Here is a 20,956-nt window from a genome sequence, read left to right on the forward strand (position 1 = left end):
TAAATGGCTCTAATGAAGCAGAGTGATTATGATTCTGCCACTTGGTGACTGTGAACCATGGATCATATTGTGAGCCCCATGATACCTTGTGATCCATGGTTAGGCTCTGTGATTGGTCTTTATTCAACAAAGAGTTTGATGGTAAAAAGAAAAATATGGCAAATTTTTCTGTGATTGGGCAGTTCTAGCATGCACAAATCTCCATATTACAGGTGTGATATTGTAATCATTTCTTACGATCTCTCTTCTGAAAGTGAATTTAATGATATCCTTTCAGTGGGCCATAGATATGTTCCACATGCCAGATATCCTTATGCTTAGACATTATTGTGACTAGTTAAGTATGTATACTTAAAATATAAATGCAGAAATAGCCTTTCCTGTCCTGTAGCCTTTTTTTTTTTTTTGGCTTTTTGCTGGTTATGCACATGGGAACTTCATTCTGGTACAGAAATACTTTGCAACCAGAACCAAAGTACATTTTCCATTTATTGCAGTGGTCTAAGTGTGTCACACTGCTTCTGTCTTGACAGGTTTTTATTCCATACCAGTTTCACTGTTCCTTTCTAAAAAAATACTTGTAGTTCCTAATTAAATATCTTTCGGGCTGATCCTTGACTGATATGCATTTAGTTTAGTGCTCTTGAACTCAGCAGAACAATAAGCAGCCATGGCTCTGAGCAAGCCTGCTTTTGTATGTGTACGTATGTTTGTAACAAGCAATTGCAAAATTAAGGTGCTCAGTGTTTGTTTGTATTCTATTTTGGAGCAGAAATAAATCAGATCATGCAAAGTTTTGTCCTGCTCATGACAAAGATTTTTAGTCGCTGAAATCAGTAAGCGTTTTTCTCTAACTTTTAATAGCTAAGGATCTGCCCCATATTGTGTTCACCTTGGAGAGTTATAAAATACAAGTGATACAAGACTTGCAAAGACTCAAAAAAAAAAAAAAGCTTGGGAACTCTGATAATTAAGTGATGGAATTTTGTTAGTGCTCAACATTGTCTTAATTTCACTTATGTTCCATCTGTCAGTGAGCAGCACATCTGAACACCTAGAGTTCATAACATGGATCCTCCATCAATCCTTTATGGGATTGAATTCTGAATCAAGGCTTTCAAATTCAGTTTGCGTCTTTCCTAGCTTACAAAAAAGAAATTTTGACTAATCTGTATCATTCCTGGATGTTCCTTTCCCTCTTAAGAACAGAGAAAGGTAACTAATATGGAGAAGCTTATCCTGGATGCATATGAGCCAGAAATTTCTCAGGGTCAAATATTCTCACTGAGCTTTTAAAAATAAAAATTAAAAAAAGTAAAAACTGAAGCCTGTTTCACTGAGGCTAATGTCCTGTGCTCAAAACAACCTGGAACGAGGCCATGAGCTTCAAAGAGGTTGCAGTGACTGTGCAGTCTTCTTTGATGAAGATGCACATGCATAGGTTTTCAATTTCTCATGAACGTTAATTAATTCTTCTTTGTTACAAAATTTCATTTGCCAAGATTTATGAGCTGGCTTTACTCTATGGATAGCTATACATTTCTGTCCTATTGGTGTGGATGATGTTCTCTTTAAACATACGCATGTCTTTGTGGCCTGTCGGCTGGACTGCAGTAATATGATCTGCTTGGATATGAATCCTTCGGCATTTAAGAAACATAAGCTAGCACAGAATATTGGGGAGATTTGGTCTATCAACCCAGGTATCAATAAGCACGTTCATTTTACCTTCTTCCTTGCATAGTAGCTTCCTGTGGAAACTGGTTAAAGCAAACTGGTTAAAGCAAATGCACAGTTTCAACCTTTATTGTAAAGGCTCCATAGCCTGGGACAAAGGTTAAAGACCTGCAAGGGCAAGACCTACAAGGGCTTGTAGGTCTGACTTGAAGACTGTGATTGACCACTTCACCGCTGGGATCCACTGAAACTCTCCAAGATTGTTACAAAGCCCGTTGTATGGTAACAAAATGCTCATAGAAATGGGTACAGGTTCAGAATGAAACTCTGCAGGAGGCAAAGATCCCTGTGAGTTTCATTATCGTCCTTCCCAAAGGCAAAGTGTGTTTGACCTAGCCTTTATCTAAATGATTGTCAGAATATGATTTATAAAAATGTTCTAGAATCTTTTTGCCCAAATTAGGGAAAGAGCAGTCCATCTTAGGCTAGTACATACTGTATGCTTTTTCGGCACTGAAGAGGGTGTGAGAAAACAGTGTGATAAATGATGGCTGCATGTTTTGTTATGTTATTAGATAATGCCATTGCTACTAGGAGCACTTTAATGTGGTCGTAAGCTGAATTTGAGAAGAGAGGAGAATTCCTTTTACAGTTTTACCATTGACTTCAAGAAGACAGTGTCAGGTCAACACACAGGGAGACTCATCCTTAAGCTATTTACGTAGCAGGAAGGTCCTGTATGTGCTGTGAAGAGGTAACTGCTGTGAATGAGATAATTGCCAATTAGCTGTACAGCCTCAACCTGCTGCATAGGGATTTTTTTTTTCTGATTATATTGATCAATTTTAATGCCAGATTATTATAATAGTTAACCAAAGATACTTCCCCCACCTCCTTTTTTCGTGGTTCCCCCCCCCCCCCCCCCCCCACCTATTTTCACACAGTTTTCAAAGAACTGGAGTCTGAAAATAACAACTAGGAGTCAGAAGGAGTGATGGTTTTGTGGATACGGGGTATAGGTATGGTATAGACATGTTATACTGATGTGCAGAGGAGTTAATTTATTCTGTTTGGATGAAGAGAAACAGATGCCTGTTAGGAAGACACAATACCACATTATGATATGGTGCAGGATAAATTATTCTTCAGTGCCTTCACAGAAACTTGAGCCTCTAAGCCAGACTTCCTTTTTAAGATGGGGCTAAGGAGCCAAGATGGCTTTGTCTATATAACAGACAGTTACTTATAGTTTCTATAAGAACAAAGGTTAATTTCAAATGCAGAGCTTGTTTGAAGTTACATAGCATCAATGAGATTACACTTTGGAACCACTCACACACAGAAGACAGAAAATTAGATAAAATGTCAGTGGAAGTTATTAGAAAGCAAACATAGCAGTAAACTAGATCCTGTCTTTTGTTTGCTGTATTGCAACATGTTAATAGGTTGGTAGAAGACTTACAGTCAAAGGTTTAAGGTTATGCCAGATTTCTGATTGCCCTGTCTACCACAGGCTGATTCTGCAAGGAACAACCTTTCTCTTGTAATGACCGCTTTCAACGCTTCATTAATAACAAAGAACATTCATGGCACTTAGTATACTGTAGAACTGTGCTTAAACATGATTTTTTCCATGTGAATTTGTAAGTTCATATCTGCATAGCCTATTCTGATTCAATGCCAGATCTATTAGACATACTTACACTAAATAGGTCCTTATTTGGAGAGCCTGGGTCAGTGGGATAACTATTCATGGAATAAGATGGTACTTGATTAATGATATTAAAATCTGGGCCATAATGAGAATGTCATCATGGAAGTCATTGAACAGTTATTGGTCTGTTGGACACTATTAGTGTGTTAGCCCAGAAGGCCATAAATGGTGGTAGGAGTTCTTGCAATACATTTTAAATTAAATGTGTATTGAATTTACAGTACTAATTTTAGTACTTGCACTGAGAATTTGTAGGAGCAACACCATTTCAGTTTTCTTCCTTTCTGGTCATATGAAATCACAAAGTTAGCCAGAAACATGGATTTCTCCCTGAAACACAAACTATTAGCTTAAATTAAAACCAGTTGTCTAGGCTAACTCTTACCATTTCCTTGTTCTGAGGAAAGCCAGAGAGATTAAAGACTGCACAATAAGTTAAATATTTTGAGTTTTGCTAAAACACACAGAAGAATAATTATGGGAATGATTCAAAATTTCTGAGGTCCTAGTAATAAAAATAAGAATCTGAAGTCAAAATATCATTAAATAGGTACTGGGCATGGTCTCTTATTACAAACTGATTTACATTTCTCATATTTAATCACATATTTCACTGTACCAAGCATTAACAAAAACATTTAGGATACCTTTAACTGCAGGAGATGATTTTTATTAATAAAGAGTTTAATCTAAAGTGATTAAGCTGCAGATGTTTGGATATAACTCTGAGATTCTTTTAACACCTCCAGCTGAAGTGGTGTCTGCACCAGTGTCTTCTGTGGAATAATCCCTTGAATGGAAATGTGTGACGGGGAAGGACTGATTTCCATTCTGTCTTCAGATAAGCATGTATGTGATTGATTTGACAGTGCTGTGGTGTCAGAAATGGAGACAAAGTGAGATCTGCTCGCCAAAGCCCACTGATGAAGTGAGGGGCTGTGAGTGTGTGGTGCAGAGCCAAGGCACAAACTACTCCATGCAGCATTGTCTTCTGGCCAAAGCCAGTTAGGAGCCATATATGTCTAACAAGAGTATGTAATATGCAGATGGGGACTCATGCTAAGAAAGTTATTTTGGGGTGGCTGTGGGGAAGATTATAGTCTCCCTTCCATGCACCATTTCCCCCCCCACAGTGAGTGCAGGGAAAAAAAAGAAAAAACAAAACCAGATGTCCTTTAAATACTTTCCACCTAGTCTCATGCAGTTTTGCTATTGTCATGGAAATTTCTGTGAGAATAATAGTAATTAAAGAAGTCACAATCTAAAATAGGGCTTCAGGTGAGAAGTTTCTTCTGTGTTTTGGGAGCTAAAGATATTTTCCAGAGTCCATTCTGATTATAGAGCAACAATTAGATTAGATTTTAAAATAGGGACACAGAGAAAAGGATCTTGTCTTTTCTTCTTAGTTCAGGGCCTGTGGTAGAGTCACAGCCTTTGCATTGGCTTATACTGGACACTTCTCCAGCCTTGAATTGTGTGACCTAATGCAGGGTCATGGATCCAAGAGTTCTCAAGAGGGATACAGAGCCCAAAGAGAGTAAACCAAAAAGGAAATAATACCATGGTGGTTTTTATGCATGACATTGTATTTGAGCTCATAGAGTGATAAAGCTCATCTTTGGGGAGATCCAAAAATCCTGATGTCTAAATGATTTTTGTAAGAGTAAGGCACAAAAAAAAGAAAAAAAAAAAAAAAGAATCACATAGAATGCAGAATTCATTTTCCCCTCTGTATACATAAAAGCCAGTAACACTTTGCAACTGCAGCAGAGCTCTCTAAGGATATAGCAGTTGCTATGCTACTCTTCATGCTTGAGGGCAAGCCTATTGGGAAAAGTATACTCTTCCAGTCTTGTCAAATGATTCCTGTTCAGCCTATGGTTTTGCATAGAATAGACCTAAAACATTCAGGAGAGTTTTTAATTAAATCATTACTGATATGTATCAAAAGAAATCAACTAACTTGTTCTAACGTGTAAGAGACACTTCTTCAGCTGGTCTAGCATTGTGCTTTAAAGTTGAACCTAGCTGCTTAGGTCTTTGTGGTTTACCAGTTCTAGAGAGTGTTTCACAGTAATTTGTGACTTTGTTAAGGATACCTCTTTATTAGTCTGGTGTGTCAGAGAACCAGCCCGTAACAGCAGCAGGATGGGGAAAGAGAACTGCAGCTGAGACAAGGCGCTTTGTCTGTGCAGTTTGGGAAAGAAGGGGAAGGCTGGAGCATGAGTTGGATTAATAAACAGGCTAACTATATGTAGCCTCCAGGGCCCCTGCCTATGGTGAAGACAGATGAAACTTTTCATGTCTGTCTTGGCCCAAACGTATCTGTATGTTTTTTCCAGAGTATTCAAGACAAGGCTAGTGGTCTCCATTATCTTCATACAAGTGTAGAGAATGGGGATAGATATGGGCGGTAGGTCTTACCTCCTTCATGTTTAAGCAGTCTTTAGTCCCGTTGGTGGCTGCTGCTGCATTTTTGCACAGGCCTTTTGGCCAAAGAGAAAAAGAGAGGAGGAGGAAATGGAAGTTCTTGAGACACATGGTCCTCATGGTGCAAGGGTAAATGCTTTAGTCCCCGAAGTGGCCACAGTATTCCTGCTTCTTTGTACACTTGACTAGATTGAAGGTTTGGGCAGATTCCATGTTTCTAAGGAAAATAAAGTCCTGATGGCAGTGTCTCATGACTACTTGAGCTTTGAACTGCTGACCATGTAGCTGTGACCAAATGTTTATGAAGAGCAGTAACACCAGGTTACAGCTGCAGGTGGGGAAATGTCCTTAGAAAGTTCCATATAACCTCAGGAAAAGATGACATTTTGTCACTTTTTGCCATCTTTCATACCTGACTCAGGGTACCCTGATCTGCAACTGTAGTCACAGAACCCTGGAGCTCTAATATTCCCATGAGGGCGTCTTTGCTTGCTGAGCTTGGTGGGTTCCACCATCTCCCAGAAAAAACTAAAGAACAGGTCTGGAGTTCACCATAGAGCCATTAAGCTCAAAAAAGGAGAGCTGCCAGATTCTTAGTGGGAGATAATGTTTCTTCTCCTGAAACAAGAATACCACCAAGAAGCTAAGATGGAAAGGTACTGGAACTTTATTGTCTTGTTTTTATTTAAAATTTTTAGAGTTAAGCATTTCCATCTATGGGAATGATTAGCTTTTTGTGTATTTAATATCCCTTTGGATACTCTTATGTCTTTCTTTAGTTGACACTGAAGGTAGTGGAGGTTGTAGAATCTGAGCACCCAACCACAAGGTAAAGTTTGTGAGCACCAAATTCTGGATAGGACAGTAATAATGAAGGCTCCTGTTGGTCTGGGAGAGAAAAGTGGGGGGAAAGACTGAAAATATTACAACCAAATAAATATAAGTGTCTCCTTAGTATTTGTCATTCCCTCACATAGATTGGATAATAGCAAGGACATTTTATAGGTGGTTGACAAGCCACCATCCACAGCAGTTGTATTACCAGATGTGTCAAAAGTATTCAGTAGGAGACTCACAGGTTACCTGTTAAGCTTCTCTGCAGTTTGGGAGAATCCTTCAGACATCTGTAAAACTTTTGTCATTGACTCGCATGTGATGCCTTCATCTGCCAGGTGCAAGTGGCTTGTAGCTCATTTTGTTGTACCTGGCATGGTGGGTTATGGTATGTGAAGTTGAGGAGATGATGCTCTGCTCTGGGAGGAGAACGCCATATAGTCAGGCTCAAAGACCTCCTCTAGGAAGTAGCAACCCACCAATCCCTTAACTGTGGTTTCATGTATGGAAAAAGAAATTACTGATGAGGTCTGTGCTGGAGGGCTTACATCTAGATTCATTACTTCCACCCTAGTCAATACACGTTGTGTAGTGACTCCCGGCTATAGTTCTACCCTGCCCTTATTTCTGTGCTTGCTTTTAAGATGTGTGATTCATGAAATTTGCATCTATAAACATGCCCAGCTCAGTGAGATGTCTCCTGATGAGAGACAATAAGTGAATTAACCTTCAAAGGAATGAAGCTTGCTATAAAACCAGCTGATAAGTCTGTAGATCTTCAGCTTTTTCCTTGGGGGTTGTAGTGAATCAGCTTTCGTCTTCAAGAGAAAAACGTGGCTTCTTCATCTGGCTTGATATATTTGAAAGAGAGGGAAAAAGCATGACTTTCATCAGGTGGCTGTTTTAACCAAGCAAAACAAACACATGTAACAGGAAAATCCTGGGGATTCTTCATGTGCTCTTACCGCTGAGGCTCGATGATCAACTTGAAGCTTGGTTTTAAATGGGAGCCAGCAATAATATACATTACACTATTGTCTGCAGTCTAAACATTGTCACGGTCTCAATTTCACCCCCTGGTACTGTAGAACTAGTTTCTGTTCATCTGCTGGTCTAAGCCCTGGGGTTTGCCTGCGTAATATTGCTAAGTTATTCTGAGTGTGCTCCAGCTATAAAAACATTGCACGGGGCTTTTAACACACACACACACACACAAAATTGAATCTGCCCTGCTTTGGTATTGGTGGCTATGTCATTTCTTTATCGACCAGACAAGCTTTCTCTCTTAATTTCCTTGTTTCCAGTGTTTTGGCTGGGAAGCTTAGGTGTTTTCAGCTATCATAATAAAGACACTGTAAGAGTGTGTCAGGAGGAATCCTTCTGCTAAATAGGCAACCCATTGTACTTGCAAAAATAACAATTAATTTTAAAGACTCTGTGGATTAAATACATTTTATTAGATTCACTATTAAATTTCTTGGTTTTTAGAGGAAGTTTCTGTGCAAGGGTCAAATGCTTTTCTCTTTGGTACTTTGAAGGAGTCAGGATGTTTCAGGTACATTGACTGACATGCTGGAAGTCAGGATTAGAGCACAGGTCCTTTTTCCATGGCCTCTTGAAAGCCTCTGTCAGTTTTGAAGTTGAGTCCATGAAAGAGTTCAGCAGAACCTGAGTTCCATTGTATGATTTTTTCCCTAAGTGCTTGGTGGTGTCAGAGGAAGTTCCTTGAGCTTCTCGCTGTTCTTAAGCCACGTTGACAGTGATGTAAGACCAGTGCTCTTTTTACATACAATAAACTGAATTTCCACATTGCTGTGAGGATGAAGAAGTGGGAGATTATTAAGTAGCAGTTCCAGAACATGCACCCAAAATATCAACAGTTTTGTAGCCATCTCTTTCCGACCAAGGAGACTGGTGGTAAGCAAGTGTCTCAGCACTAATCAAGTCAGAGAGGTGACGTGGATGGCAAAATGTCATCCCTGCACATTCCAAGTGATTGCACTTACTATACACAAACAATAGGTCTTGATTAGTTGTCTTTGTGCTGTATGTGTCACCATATCCCTGAAGTGCTAAGTCTGCTGTCATGAAGTATACATGCCCACAGTCTGCTCCAGGTGAGAAGAGCAGGAAAGATTGTGCACACTTTCTCATCAAATAATTTAGAGCTGCTGTAAATCAAACTGATGCCATTCAGCTGAAGAAGTGTTTTGAGCACTGTTTTCTTCCCAAGCTCTTAACAGAAAACATAAACCTTGCTCTCTCTTTTTGTAAGGTGGTTTTGGAAGATTGCAGGACAACTTTTAAGAGTTTCTGGATTTATATAGCACGCAAGGCCTTTATTAAACCCTTGCTTTGTTTTTCACGTTTCATTCCAACAAGTATTATGTACATTAATGCACACTCAATCCTACAGGATTTTAATTTATTTTCAAACTGGACAGACAAATTGTGGAGTGGTATCTCTTAGAGTAAATGACTGATACTTGGAATGTGACTCTTGCACTTTACTGGATTTTTTTTTAAATAAGCATTCTGGAATCATAGAAAAACACTCTTTAACTAGAGGAATTGCAAGCTGCCATGTTTTAACATCTTTGCACCCTTTATCTTATCACTAGCATTCCTGAAATAAATGAGTATTTACTTGGTATATGATGGAATGACAATAAGGGCATTTTGCTGAGTGCTCTGGTACCTTTTTGCCTTCTTCGTAAATTTATCATCACAAATTCTTTAATATGCCAGATCAGTGGCAAAGAATATGACTTTTGACTTCACTTACTGAGCTATTCTGGTTATGATGCATTTGTCCTTAAACACATGGGAGTTTTTATCATTTAGTTTTTTTGGTAAAACACCCTTTGACAAAGATACCTGGATGACAGCAGCTGATTTTATGAAATGAACCAAATAAATAGATGTGGGGTCAGTAGAATAGATTCAATACAAAGAAAGATATGCCACCCATCTTCAAATGTGCAGTATTATCAATATTGTATATGCAGGCATACTCCAACCAAATTTAAGGCAGCTTTCCATATAGAAATGCTCTTGTGCAACTTTGATAAGTAAGTTCTCTGCCAAGTGTCCTCTCTTACACACGTACTGATTGAACCCTGCTTTTTGAAGTCTTATAACAAGACATAACCATTCATTAAGTTTATTTGCTTTAACAGAGAGCAGATGACAGCTCAGAAGAATAAATACCCGTAATTTTAATGATGTTATGCACAAGCTCCATTTGGAGGCAGTGATCCAGATCAGTTGATGGAAAAATTGCTTTGCTATTAATCTTGTACTGTTTACCCATTTTCCTGTGTATTCGAAAAGTTTCTCCCAGAAGGATGCTGTTGGGATTGTTTGACATTATTTAGTTTTTGATCCATCATGTTTGTTTCTAGAAACCATGAAAATGCATTGTTTTTGTTACTTGTCTCATTTTCTTGTCTAACCGGACCAATATCTGCTATTTAATTGCAGTAGTTTTAACTGCTAATTTTCATATCATATACGTCATGGCTGCTGCGTGAGAGGATAAGTGAATATTCCTCAGAACAGAGGGGGCTGCTCTGTAGATGTCTTTCTTTGCTCCATTGTTTCATGATACTGCTGTTGGGAGAGTATGGTGGGATAACTGCATTCATCATTCTGTACTGGCCATGGTACCAGATCCCCCTTGATGCAGAAAAAGCTGTCTTCTGCAGAGGTGTTTAATAAAAAAGTGCATTATCGATGTGGTCTGAAGAGCTGAATGAAGCATTCTGGTACTTCTGAGGATGAATGATTCTTTGCTTTCCTTATCTGTCTCTCTCCAACAGACATGCTCTGTCCCTTTACCACTGAATTAGAAACACCTTACAAAATATATAAAGAAACTTACACTGTGGAATTGATACTGTAATTGATACAGCTGTAATAACAAATCAGAGTTTCTACCTAGAAGGAAAAAGAATATTGGTACATTGCCTCCTTTCACACTTGCATTCCTTTCAAGCCTGAAACAAGGCTAATATTGATGTGAATGAAACTGCTTGGGGTGATGTAGTTTCTGTTTGCCTTTTGCTAGGTTGCCTTGAGACAACTGCAGAGGTAAGACAGATTGCATGTCCAATATGATTAAGCAGTGCTTTCCTTCAGCAGTGACTGTTGTGTTCGGCCTACTGTACCTGAGGAAGAGAATTACTGTCTTGTAACAGATGTTTTGAATTTGCACTGTTTTCTACAGCTGAACATGTTGATTTTGGGTCTCATCAGTTTCATTTGAAGTCTGGTCAAAAACTAGAAAGCAGTAACTTTACTGTTTCATTCCCAGGACATGAACATTAGAGCCTTGATTTTGTTTATAGTGTTTGGGTGAATAAGGCAACCAAGCCAACTGCATAATAGCGATTTAGCTTGGAAGTAAAATATTAGATGTGCTATTCAGTTTCCAACTGGACGGCTATTATTTACAAATTGTTTTTCCATGGAAGCTAAACTATACTACCAGCGTTCTATACTAATTCAGCTTTTTCACACAAAAAGGGCTTTGTGTATGCAACATGTCTATTGCATTCCCTCACCTTTGTTTCCTTATGGGGCAAGGTGAAGACTTGTGGAAATATGACATTAGAAGCTGTTGTGGAACAGCCAGTGAAGAACATTTGGGTTTTTTGTGTATCTCAAGTAAGATTCTAGTGATGACTAAAAAGGTCAGGTAAGAGGCTTGCAGATGTAAAAGATCTGTTTTACTGAGAAAGTAAATTCTGTTGGACTGGATTTAATTAGTGCAGCTGAGTTGCCACATCTACTCCAATAGAGGTCACAGAGGAACTTAGAGGCTGCTGTTACCTCTAGCCTAGCAACTGAGGGAGGGACCCAATCTCCAACCACAGTGTACTTTGTGGCATAAAGTTTGCATATAAATGCTTATGCTTTGTGGTATGTTCATTTTCATATTCGAATCTGGGACATTTGATTTTCCAACTGTCTGATTTTTTTTAAGCAAAAAACTATTGAAACAGATTTTGGAAAAAATCCCCAACCTTGCAGGACACTGACTGGAAGAGGGGAACTAAGCTGACATGATGGTGGAATGTGATACTCAGTCTTTACTTATCTTTGTTTTCTTCCTGTAGATGAAGTGGTTCATGTCTCAGTCCCCGAGAAGCTCACCTTTGAGGAAGCTAAAGAGCTGTGTCGGAAAAGAGATGGTGTTCTTGCTTCTGTTGGGAATCTGTATGTCGCCTGGAGGAATGGCTTTGACCAATGTGACTATGGCTGGCTGGCGGATGGCAGTGTTCGTTACCCAGCCTCAGTGGCAAGGCCCCAGTGTGGTGGAGGTTTACTTGGGGTGAGAACCCTGTATCGCTATGAAAACCAAACAGGCTTTCCTTACCCAGATAGCAAGTTTGATGCCTACTGCTATGAACGTAAGCTTTTTTTTAGTTATAATTTTCAGTATGCTCACCGTGCTAACCCTGAAAAGTGTTTTCTTTAATATGTGTTTTGTTTCAGTTCTTGCGGTGTACATGAGTTTTTAAAAAATTGTTTTATCACTATGGCTTTACAAAAACAGAAAGAAAAGCCGAACTAAAATGAGTGTCTAAAAGTAACATTGACAGACAAAGATAGGCAAAGTTTTAAGGTAAGATTTCAGCCTGAGTAGTGTTTTTACACAGAGGGACACACCGTACCCATAGTCACCCTCAGTCTGCAGATAATTTGGTGCCTGAGTGCGCCCTGGTCTCTTTGTGTCAATGAACATAAAAACAGAAGAAATGTCCTACTTGACCAGGTGAATGACTGTCGTCTAACTTGATGTTCTGTCTCCAGTGATGGCAGTTAGAGAGACTGTTTACAGACTGCATACAAGCCTGGCCATTTTCAGGTCTCTGAGATGATGGTAATTTGGGGGTTATCTGCATTCCAGGCATTTTGTCCTATCATATTTTTCAGGCTTCTAAAGCAGTTGTAAGTTCTCCTCTCACTCACTCAGTGTTTCACACGCCAGTCAGCTGGTACTGTGGATGGTCTAAATTGCCTTTCTTACTGCTGCTTGTTTCTCTCCTGGTACTTTCAGAGATGCAGCAAGCATTTGCCACATTCACCTGGTAGACTGCATCAATCTAAGCCAGATCTCCTCCACACCTGTCAGCTTTCCTTTGGCTTTGGAGTTAAATATTCCTCTGTAACCTTGTTCATTGTCAGTGCCAGCAGCCTGGCTCTGCTATTATTATGGTGTAGCCTATCCTAGCATACGTTTCTTTTGTCCCAAAAGGTTAACCAGCTTCTAGTGTACCTGAGTTTCTTTTCCCTATATCATCTCACCTGTGCACCACTTCTAGACCCCTGCCTGTCTCCCAGGCCTTCCTGGAACTGGCACTGCTTCACAGACTGCCACCATGGAGGTCCTGGTCTCATCTGCCTGGCCTCTTCCAGAACATCCCTCCTACAATTTTCTCTGTCATTAGTGATGACTACTTACTCTTTCCCTACACCTACAGAAACCCATCCGTGCATCTCAGGATGTGCAACATGTACGTTTCTGTGTAGCCCTTTCAAATACCACAGACCAGCTATCTGTGTCTGTTAAGAGAGGATCCCATCACTTTAGTTGTACCCTTTTAATAGCCCCTCCATCACAGAATGTTGTTCTTTGTGCAAGAGGACACTGATACTGTTGGAAGGTGCATCACATTGAAGAGATCAGAGTGCTTCAAAGAGATCAGAGTGCTTCTTCCCAGCTGAATATCCTGCTTCACTGAGACTTGAAGCCTCCTCAGCAACATAGGGAGGTTGGACTGCTCAACAGTTTTCCTGCGGGCCTCTCTGTTCAAGGAAGTTCCTGTGGCTGCAAATAGTACAACTGACATTAACATGTAAAGGCTACTTGTGTTGAGTTAAAAGTTCAGAACTTGGTCTTTAACTATGAATATCTAGGGTTTTTTGACTCAGTCCTGTAAGTCAGAATAGCTTGAAATGTGCAGCCTGTACTGTCCTCATTTTTGTGGGTGGTGAACCAACTGCAGCTGCAGATCTTTCTAACTCAGGCATTGAAGGCTCATTTATGAACAAACCTTACTGCTTGAGAACAAATCCCAACATCTGGTGCAATGTTACAGTCTGGCTGTTCTCAGACACTCTTCTCTGCAATATTTTAAAATAGAATTTATTTTTGTTTTTAATCTTTATTGCTTGTGGGTAAGGTGTTCCAAAACTTTGCATGTGGAAGTAGTCCTAATGGACTTCAAGGGAACTGCATAAAGGAATAAGGACTAGTTAAATTCAGGAGTGTGTGCTGTAATCTGCAGAGCAGAGTTTTGTCATATCACTCCTTCTGTTCTTCCCCCAAATTGTTTATGATCGGTTTCAAGTGTTGTGGGTAAAATTGACTTTAATGGGGATGAAAATCATCAGTCCTTCTGAAAGACCGAAGTACGGACTGGACATTTTGCCTGTAATCTAGTCTTTAGTTAGGACAAATTCTAACCTTCTGGTTTTCTGTGTGAATTTCTCCCCTTTTAAACAACATGTGCCTTTTCAACGTTCTTTCTGGAAGTTTTAGTTAACAAATTCTAGTGACATACCATTTGTTCTGAAAACATCCTTGATAAGTATTGGATTGTTGCCTTTTGTATAACTGCATTTTCTGCAAACTCTTGCCCTTGATACACGGAGAATAAATATTTCATCAGTTTGCAACCCAGGAAGTAGACAGTCTATGACTGTCAACCCTTTTACAAGAAAAAACCAGACTAAACAGAACCAACACAATTTGGTATACAGTGGGCTGCTCTGTAGCAATTTTAATTGCATTCAACTTTAGATCAGAATTAATTAAACACTGCTAGCTAGATGACTCAGGTTTTGCCAAATACATCTGGTTTTGTGTAGGGAAATGCAGCAGTGTAATGCTGAACCGTGTACCCTCCTTCAGGGTGCCTGTCTGCCACATATTTCAGAAGTTACTGAAAGCGCTCTCTCCCTCTCAGAAGGTGCTTGGGATCTCACAGGAGCCAGCTGTACCTCTTCATTGCTTTTGCTAAAAGATTTATGCAAGTAGTGAGTAATGAGACTTGCTGCCTAGCATCTTGGTCTTTCATATCTCAAGCAGCTGCCTGAAGCAGCGACTGTAGAGTGAGTCATTCCCTCCTGTTGGAACCTTGGAGCCAGTCCCTTCTTTGGGGCAGAAAAAAGGAGAAGAAGAAAAAAATGGCTCTACAATATAGCAGGAGGCTTGAATTTTAAGTCCTTGTTTCCAATCATCTTTTGTCTGGAAGTTTCTTCCAAAGCTTCTCATTGTCTCTATTTTAAATTTTCAGTGCAGTATTCCATCACATAAAGTCCACTATCCCCAAGGTCTTACTTCTTTTAGCTCAATATGAAGCTTTTACACAGTGATTCCCACCATGCCAGACAACAAAACTGTTCTCCCCAAGACCTTGACTCTTTCCACATAACTCTAATCCAGTGCTTATGGCTCTTACTGAGCTCATTTTGTGTCTCACATTACATTGTTATGTTTCCTTGCTCACCTGAATACCCAGTCACACCAGAAAAAACTTCTGTTGCTGAAAAAGAACTAAAAAGGGATGTTGTTACATGCATTTATGAGATCTCGGTCAGCTAAAGGGAAAAACACAGAGTGCCTCTGTGAACAGGGCAGGATCAAGCCAGCTATCCAGGTAGCACGAGTGCTGAAGGTCTGCAGCACAGATGTTCATGTGGTGATCTCAGTTCTTTTACAGCCTCCCCGTAAAGTTTCCTCTGCCTCCTGTGTGAAAGCTAGTGAAGTTCCCATTGACTCAGCTCCATGGGTAATGGCCACATGTTGCACATTTAGTCTGAAGTGAAATGGCAATGATGAAGGACCTGTGTTTGCCACTTTTACTCATGCTGAGTAATACTATACTCCCTGAGTAAGGGCACCAAAACAAATGCCTCACAGCCACAGAAAGGATGAGTCCAGTGCTTGACTTTATACATACTCTGAAGCAATAGATTTGTGGCAAAGCAGGCATCTGTTTTAGTCATTACAAAGACAAATCGTATATTTAAGAAAGGGGATATCTCTTTCTTCAGCCCTGCTTAGACTCTTCACTCCTATACTGTGGTTAAAAGTCTCTTTGGTGGAAAATCTCAAAATACTAATTTTAAATTGCAGTTCAAAGAAACCTCAATCTGTATTTTGAACATTTTACTTACTTTTAAAAGGAATCATATTTATTAAAATACATGAAAAACAGTAACCTGAGCAGTAAATTCAACTTAAAAATAATATGCACTAGTTTCAATAAAACAGCCAACCTGGACAACATTTAACAGTACAGTTAAGTTCAGGATTTTAACTTCAGCAGTGTTCTGGTTACAGAATTACATTGTGCAAAGTGTCTTGACTTTATGAAAATAAAAATGGCCCAGACTAATAATACATGATTTAAAAGCTAAAAATCTTGTTAAAAAAAACAAACAACCTTCTTCACTTTGATCATAAGTGTTTTTCACTCTACAGAAACCACATGGCTCTGAGTTTCTGAAACATTATCCGCGTGTTGCATATCATCCCTCCAAGACTTTCGCCAGAATTTTAAGTTCTTTTTTTCTGAGAGGTACGCAATCATGTGTCTGTTGGGGCTTGAAAAATTTCAGATTAGACACATGATTAAGTACTTGAAAATCCTTGGAGGCCATCATCAGAGGAAAAGTTTTTCAAATGTTAACATATAGGACTTATAACATATTAATATATTTACAAATAAAAGAAAAAAAACATAGAACAACTGTTGCTGAACACATGTTTATCTGTAAGAGAAAAAAACATTGTATCAGCAAAAAAAAAATTAATTTTTAATGGGTATCAACTTAATAGTTAGTTCTTGCATAAAGCTATAGGGTATTTATTTAATTCCATCCCTCTATCTCCCAGTCCCATCATTTCTAATTCACTGAAGTTTGTGGGAATCTTGCCACAGACTTCAACTGACTTTGGATGGGGCATTTTATACTACAGCATCTGTAGAATAAGTTACACTCCAGAAATGCACTAATCAAAAGGTATACAGTTTTTGTCTTACACACCTGCAACAAAACTGAACTTGATGAACTTCATTCACAGAGGTGATTGAATTTTTCAAACATAAATTCTGTGCTTTGCTGAGAAACACTGATTTATTAAAGCTGAATTCTTTCGTAGACCTGTATTGATTTTGGCGAATCTTTCAGCAAAACATTTTTTGCTTGACTCAAAACACGTGTTGACTGTTTTGCTCTGGATTTGACCATCTTGTTTCAGCTTTGCTCTTTCATTTTGACTTTGTTTCATGCACCTTTGTTGTTTCTCTTTGATTATGCCACTTTGGTTTGGCATTATGATTTCATTTTAGCTGGAGACTGGAAAATTCCAGTTCTGAGACAGCGTTGCTGTATGTGTTCATCATGAATAGAGTCCACATTATTTTGATTTCAGTACAGCCCCATCAAGAGCGTATCTAAGTCAACCACTGCTTGTGACTGAGGGCCTCTTTCTTTGATGCTTCATCCATCTAAAGCTCAAAATCAGAGTGCACTTTTATAGAATAAATATAGGAAGCAGCAACCTTCATACGTATCAAGACAGACCTTTGTAAGATGAAAGTGGAGAATAAAGGTCTCTCTGCAAACCTCTTCCCTTCCTGCCTCAAAACCTCTCCAACCAAACCCTCTGTTTCTTGTCAGTTCAAGTAAGAGTGTTTCGCTAGGACAGGGGTGTTTGGTAATGCAAGATGACTTGCAGGCAGTGTTCTTCTATGGAGGACTTCAGAGAAGGGAAGGAGAAAAAAGGCCCTTCTTCGGGAGGTCCTAGAGCATGAGCCACCATAATTGCAGACTAAGGCTCAGAAAACATCAAATATGCTCCACTTGTCCAGCAGCAGAATGGATAAGATTTTTAGGCATAGCTCAAAAGCTGGCAGAAGAAATGTTGTCTTCCCTTTTGCTGCATGTGACTTAGTTTGGAAAAATTTGAATAACTAGGCAGTTCTGTCCCTCTCCACAGCAACCGTCAGTAGCTACATGTCCCAGCTATTTCCTGGATGAGGGAATTATTTCCAGCCTGATGTCAGGGACTGTATTAAGGGAGATCTGTGGATTTTTGATCAGTTTGGGAACGACCACGGAATACTGAGGACATAGGGTGTGGAACAAAATTATCAATCTGAAGAAAAAGAACAAAAAAAAAGTTTATCTTAGATGAAACACAATAGAGTGCTGAACATAATAAAGCCAATGTCCTCCACCATTTCACAGTCCAGTATCAGAACGGGTAAAATGCCTTTGAGCAGGCAAGCATCTCAGGGTCATGGCACTGACCACAGTGTATACAAGGCTGTTGGCTCTGGTTGTGCTTCCTTTCTCCTCTGTGAAGGTGAAGATACGCAAAAGGCTTAAGCTGCCTTACTGAGGCAGCCACCACTGGATAACAATTCTCTAGCTTTTATTGTTTTGCTAAGAAGGTGGATCTCTGTGCTTCTCTCAGGTATGCAGTTTAGCAAGACCTACATAGCTGCAGAGATCTCCAGTAATATCTTGGACCAGGTGTAGGAAGAATAAATCCCTGAAGGTCTCTGCTGGGTTTATAGCAACAAGCAAACATCACAGAGGCTGTGCACACTAACAGCTTGCAGCATGTTTCTTACTCCACTCTGCTTCAGTTGCATGGTGAAGGAATTTTGAGAAGTCAGTCAGATCATGCTGAAAATGGCAAGAAGATCTCAATCTGCTTCAGGCAATCCTGTGCCATAGACCTCACCCTGAGAAGGAGGTGGTGGTTGGGTGCAGCTTGACCCTTAAATGCAGTGTAAAGTATGAACAGAGAGAACCTGATTTATCAATCTAACTGATGTATGTGGAGCAACTGTTTGGAGCCTGAGGAGGTGGAGCTTCAGGTGAAGATGCTTCTTTTGCCAAAGCAAGTGAACTTGCATTTGTCTCAGTGATTCAAAACTGTGTTCCTTAAGAATAGTCCCTAAGTGCAAACACTGGACAGAGGGAAAGAGGAAAGAATAGAGGACACAGTTGAAGACATTTTCCTTTCATTCCCCCAGATCACTGAATGGTTCAGGTAACAAGGACAGGATTAGGACCAATAAGGTGAAGAAGTAAAAGATCCATCCCTTTAGGTGTTCAAGTACAGGAAACATAAATTGGTTTTGCTCTTTATTACCTTTGCTCACTGCTGTGGGAACTGGGTACCACTCAAGGGACATACGAGTAGTTTATCTTGTTTCACACTAGGTGGGGAGAGCAAAGCAGCAAGAACTTTGCTGTTGGTTCCTGACCTGAGTGACAATCTTGGCTCTCGTTGTTCTTCAATTGTTTTTTGCGGTCAGGAAGCAAAGATTACTGCTTTTATTTGGTGCTGAGCTACAGATTTCATTAGGAAGAACTGAGTAGAAAGACTCGCTGATTTTTTGTCCTCTTTGGCAGTTTTATTATAAATAATGTGGAAAGAGAAATGCTTTTTGCTATTGTTCTTTTGTGGATAGATTGACAGGTTATAATTTGTTCACAGAACTACACTTGCATGTGGGAAAACCAGGAGATAACATATCCTTTTGCCTTTAACCGTCTGACTTCAGAAGTTATGAAATAGCAAGTGGTTTTACTTAAGACTGTTTGTGTTCACAGAGCTAATAGAGCTGCGGCCTCTGCTGTTTTGTTAGCTGGAAGAAAAGAACCTTGGGCAATGGTGTGAAGAGGATGCATGACCTTTCATTATGTTTTTAAGTTTTTCCTTACAAATAAGTTAGACTACTAGCTTTTAAATTTCTTTTTTTTTAAGAATCCAATTCATTTTCTCTGATATTGCACATATTTTGTAATTGGGAATGGATACTGCATTTAGATTTTTGAATTATTTTTCTCATTGCATTTGGCTCATGTTTTGATGTCAAAACAGAGCGTAGGTAAGTGGGAGTTACACCTGGAGTTGTAGAGAAACTCTTGTAGCTGAAGTATCAGATTTTGAATCCTCCTTATGCTACCACATGTCTCGTAAGAAATGAACAAAACTTCACATCCCCTGTCCACCTTTCTGCTTCCTGAAATGAGTAAATGAGCAGGTACTAAGTCAGTGTAATAATGAGGGTTTTCTGGCTCAGTCTGTAACACAGAGCACCATTTTATTTTTTTTTTAAATCTGTTCTTACTCTTAGGCTTGTCCAGTGTGGAAGGTTCTGCCAGTAATTTAAACTCTAGCTGGCATACCTCCTGGAGTCAGGGCAGCATTCAAGACCATCTCTCTGCCAGGGTTGGTAGCAGGGAAAGGAGAGACACACAGGACAAACTTAAAAAAGCAGCAAACAAATTAACGTACAAAAAATATGTAAAAATTAAGCAAAGCAACCTCTCTGCTTAGGCATCGTGCTCTAAATGGGCTGGAAGATGACAAACTGATATTTTGGAATAATTTCTTTTGGCTGTTATTCACAGAAAGAATTCACCATTTCCAGGGTTTTTTTTTGACTTAAAACAATTTTTGTTGTTTTGCTGTTGGCAATGACTCAAAATGATTTCTTTTTCTATCTGTAGGGTCTATGTCCTTCCAGATTCTTAAGTACATACCCAAATGTAAATACACAAACAATATTTCTGAGTGCAGAGGAATTGCTCAAGTGGTTCAAGTTAGACACATAATTAAATTTTTTGTGGAGCTGGTTATGCTGAAAATGCATATCTATAAATTATAACATATATAATATATATAATTTTTAAAATAAGAATTTTCTCCTCCAGAAAGTACACCCAGATATCCTGCAAATATTATTAAACAGCACAGAACACATTAAAAATCTTATTTGGTAATTGCAAAGTTAAATCACATGTAAAGTTGTGTAGTGTGATTTCGTTGAAAATATATTAAGTTTTAATATTGCTGCATTATTTTGAATCCTTATTTAAACAATGGTGGGAGGGAAGAAGAAGAAGATGATATACACTGAAAGCATAAAATAAATAAACAGAGAGTGAAAAAAATATAGTAACTCTGCAAAGTCATATACTCCATCCAAAATCAACTTCATGCAGGTTGTTCAATATAAAAGGAATTGATTAAAAAATGACAAGATAGTCTTTGATATGAGCAGCTGTTGGTGAGATAATTTGCTTTCTTGCTTCTAATAAGTTCATGAATTTTATTAGGAAAATCTGCCTCATGTCTTGAATCAGAAGAAGGTCAAAGGAGATAGCATATTGCATGCATGATGCAAGGAGTACAGTAATGCAAAACAGCTGGGTGGAGTGGACAACAGTTCAAACTGATGTTCAGTCTATTGAAAAAGC

General features: G+C 39.1%; 1 protein-coding gene across 3 annotated transcripts in view; it reads left to right on the top strand.

Moving 5' to 3' along the window:
* VCAN (versican) overlaps positions 1 to 20,956 on the top strand; it is a 112,482-nt gene that overhangs the window by 27,681 nt on the left and 63,845 nt on the right. For all 3 annotated transcript variants that reach the window (XM_069776885.1, XM_069776887.1, XM_069776886.1), the window contains exon 6: positions 11,776 to 12,069. In XM_069776885.1, coding sequence (XP_069632986.1) covers positions 11,776 to 12,069 — 294 coding nt within the window. The remainder of the gene's footprint in view (positions 1 to 11,775; positions 12,070 to 20,956) is intronic.

The sequence above is a fragment of the Haliaeetus albicilla genome, chromosome Z, assembly GCF_947461875.1.
Source record: "Haliaeetus albicilla chromosome Z, bHalAlb1.1, whole genome shotgun sequence".
Taxonomy (NCBI): domain Eukaryota; kingdom Metazoa; phylum Chordata; class Aves; order Accipitriformes; family Accipitridae; genus Haliaeetus; species Haliaeetus albicilla.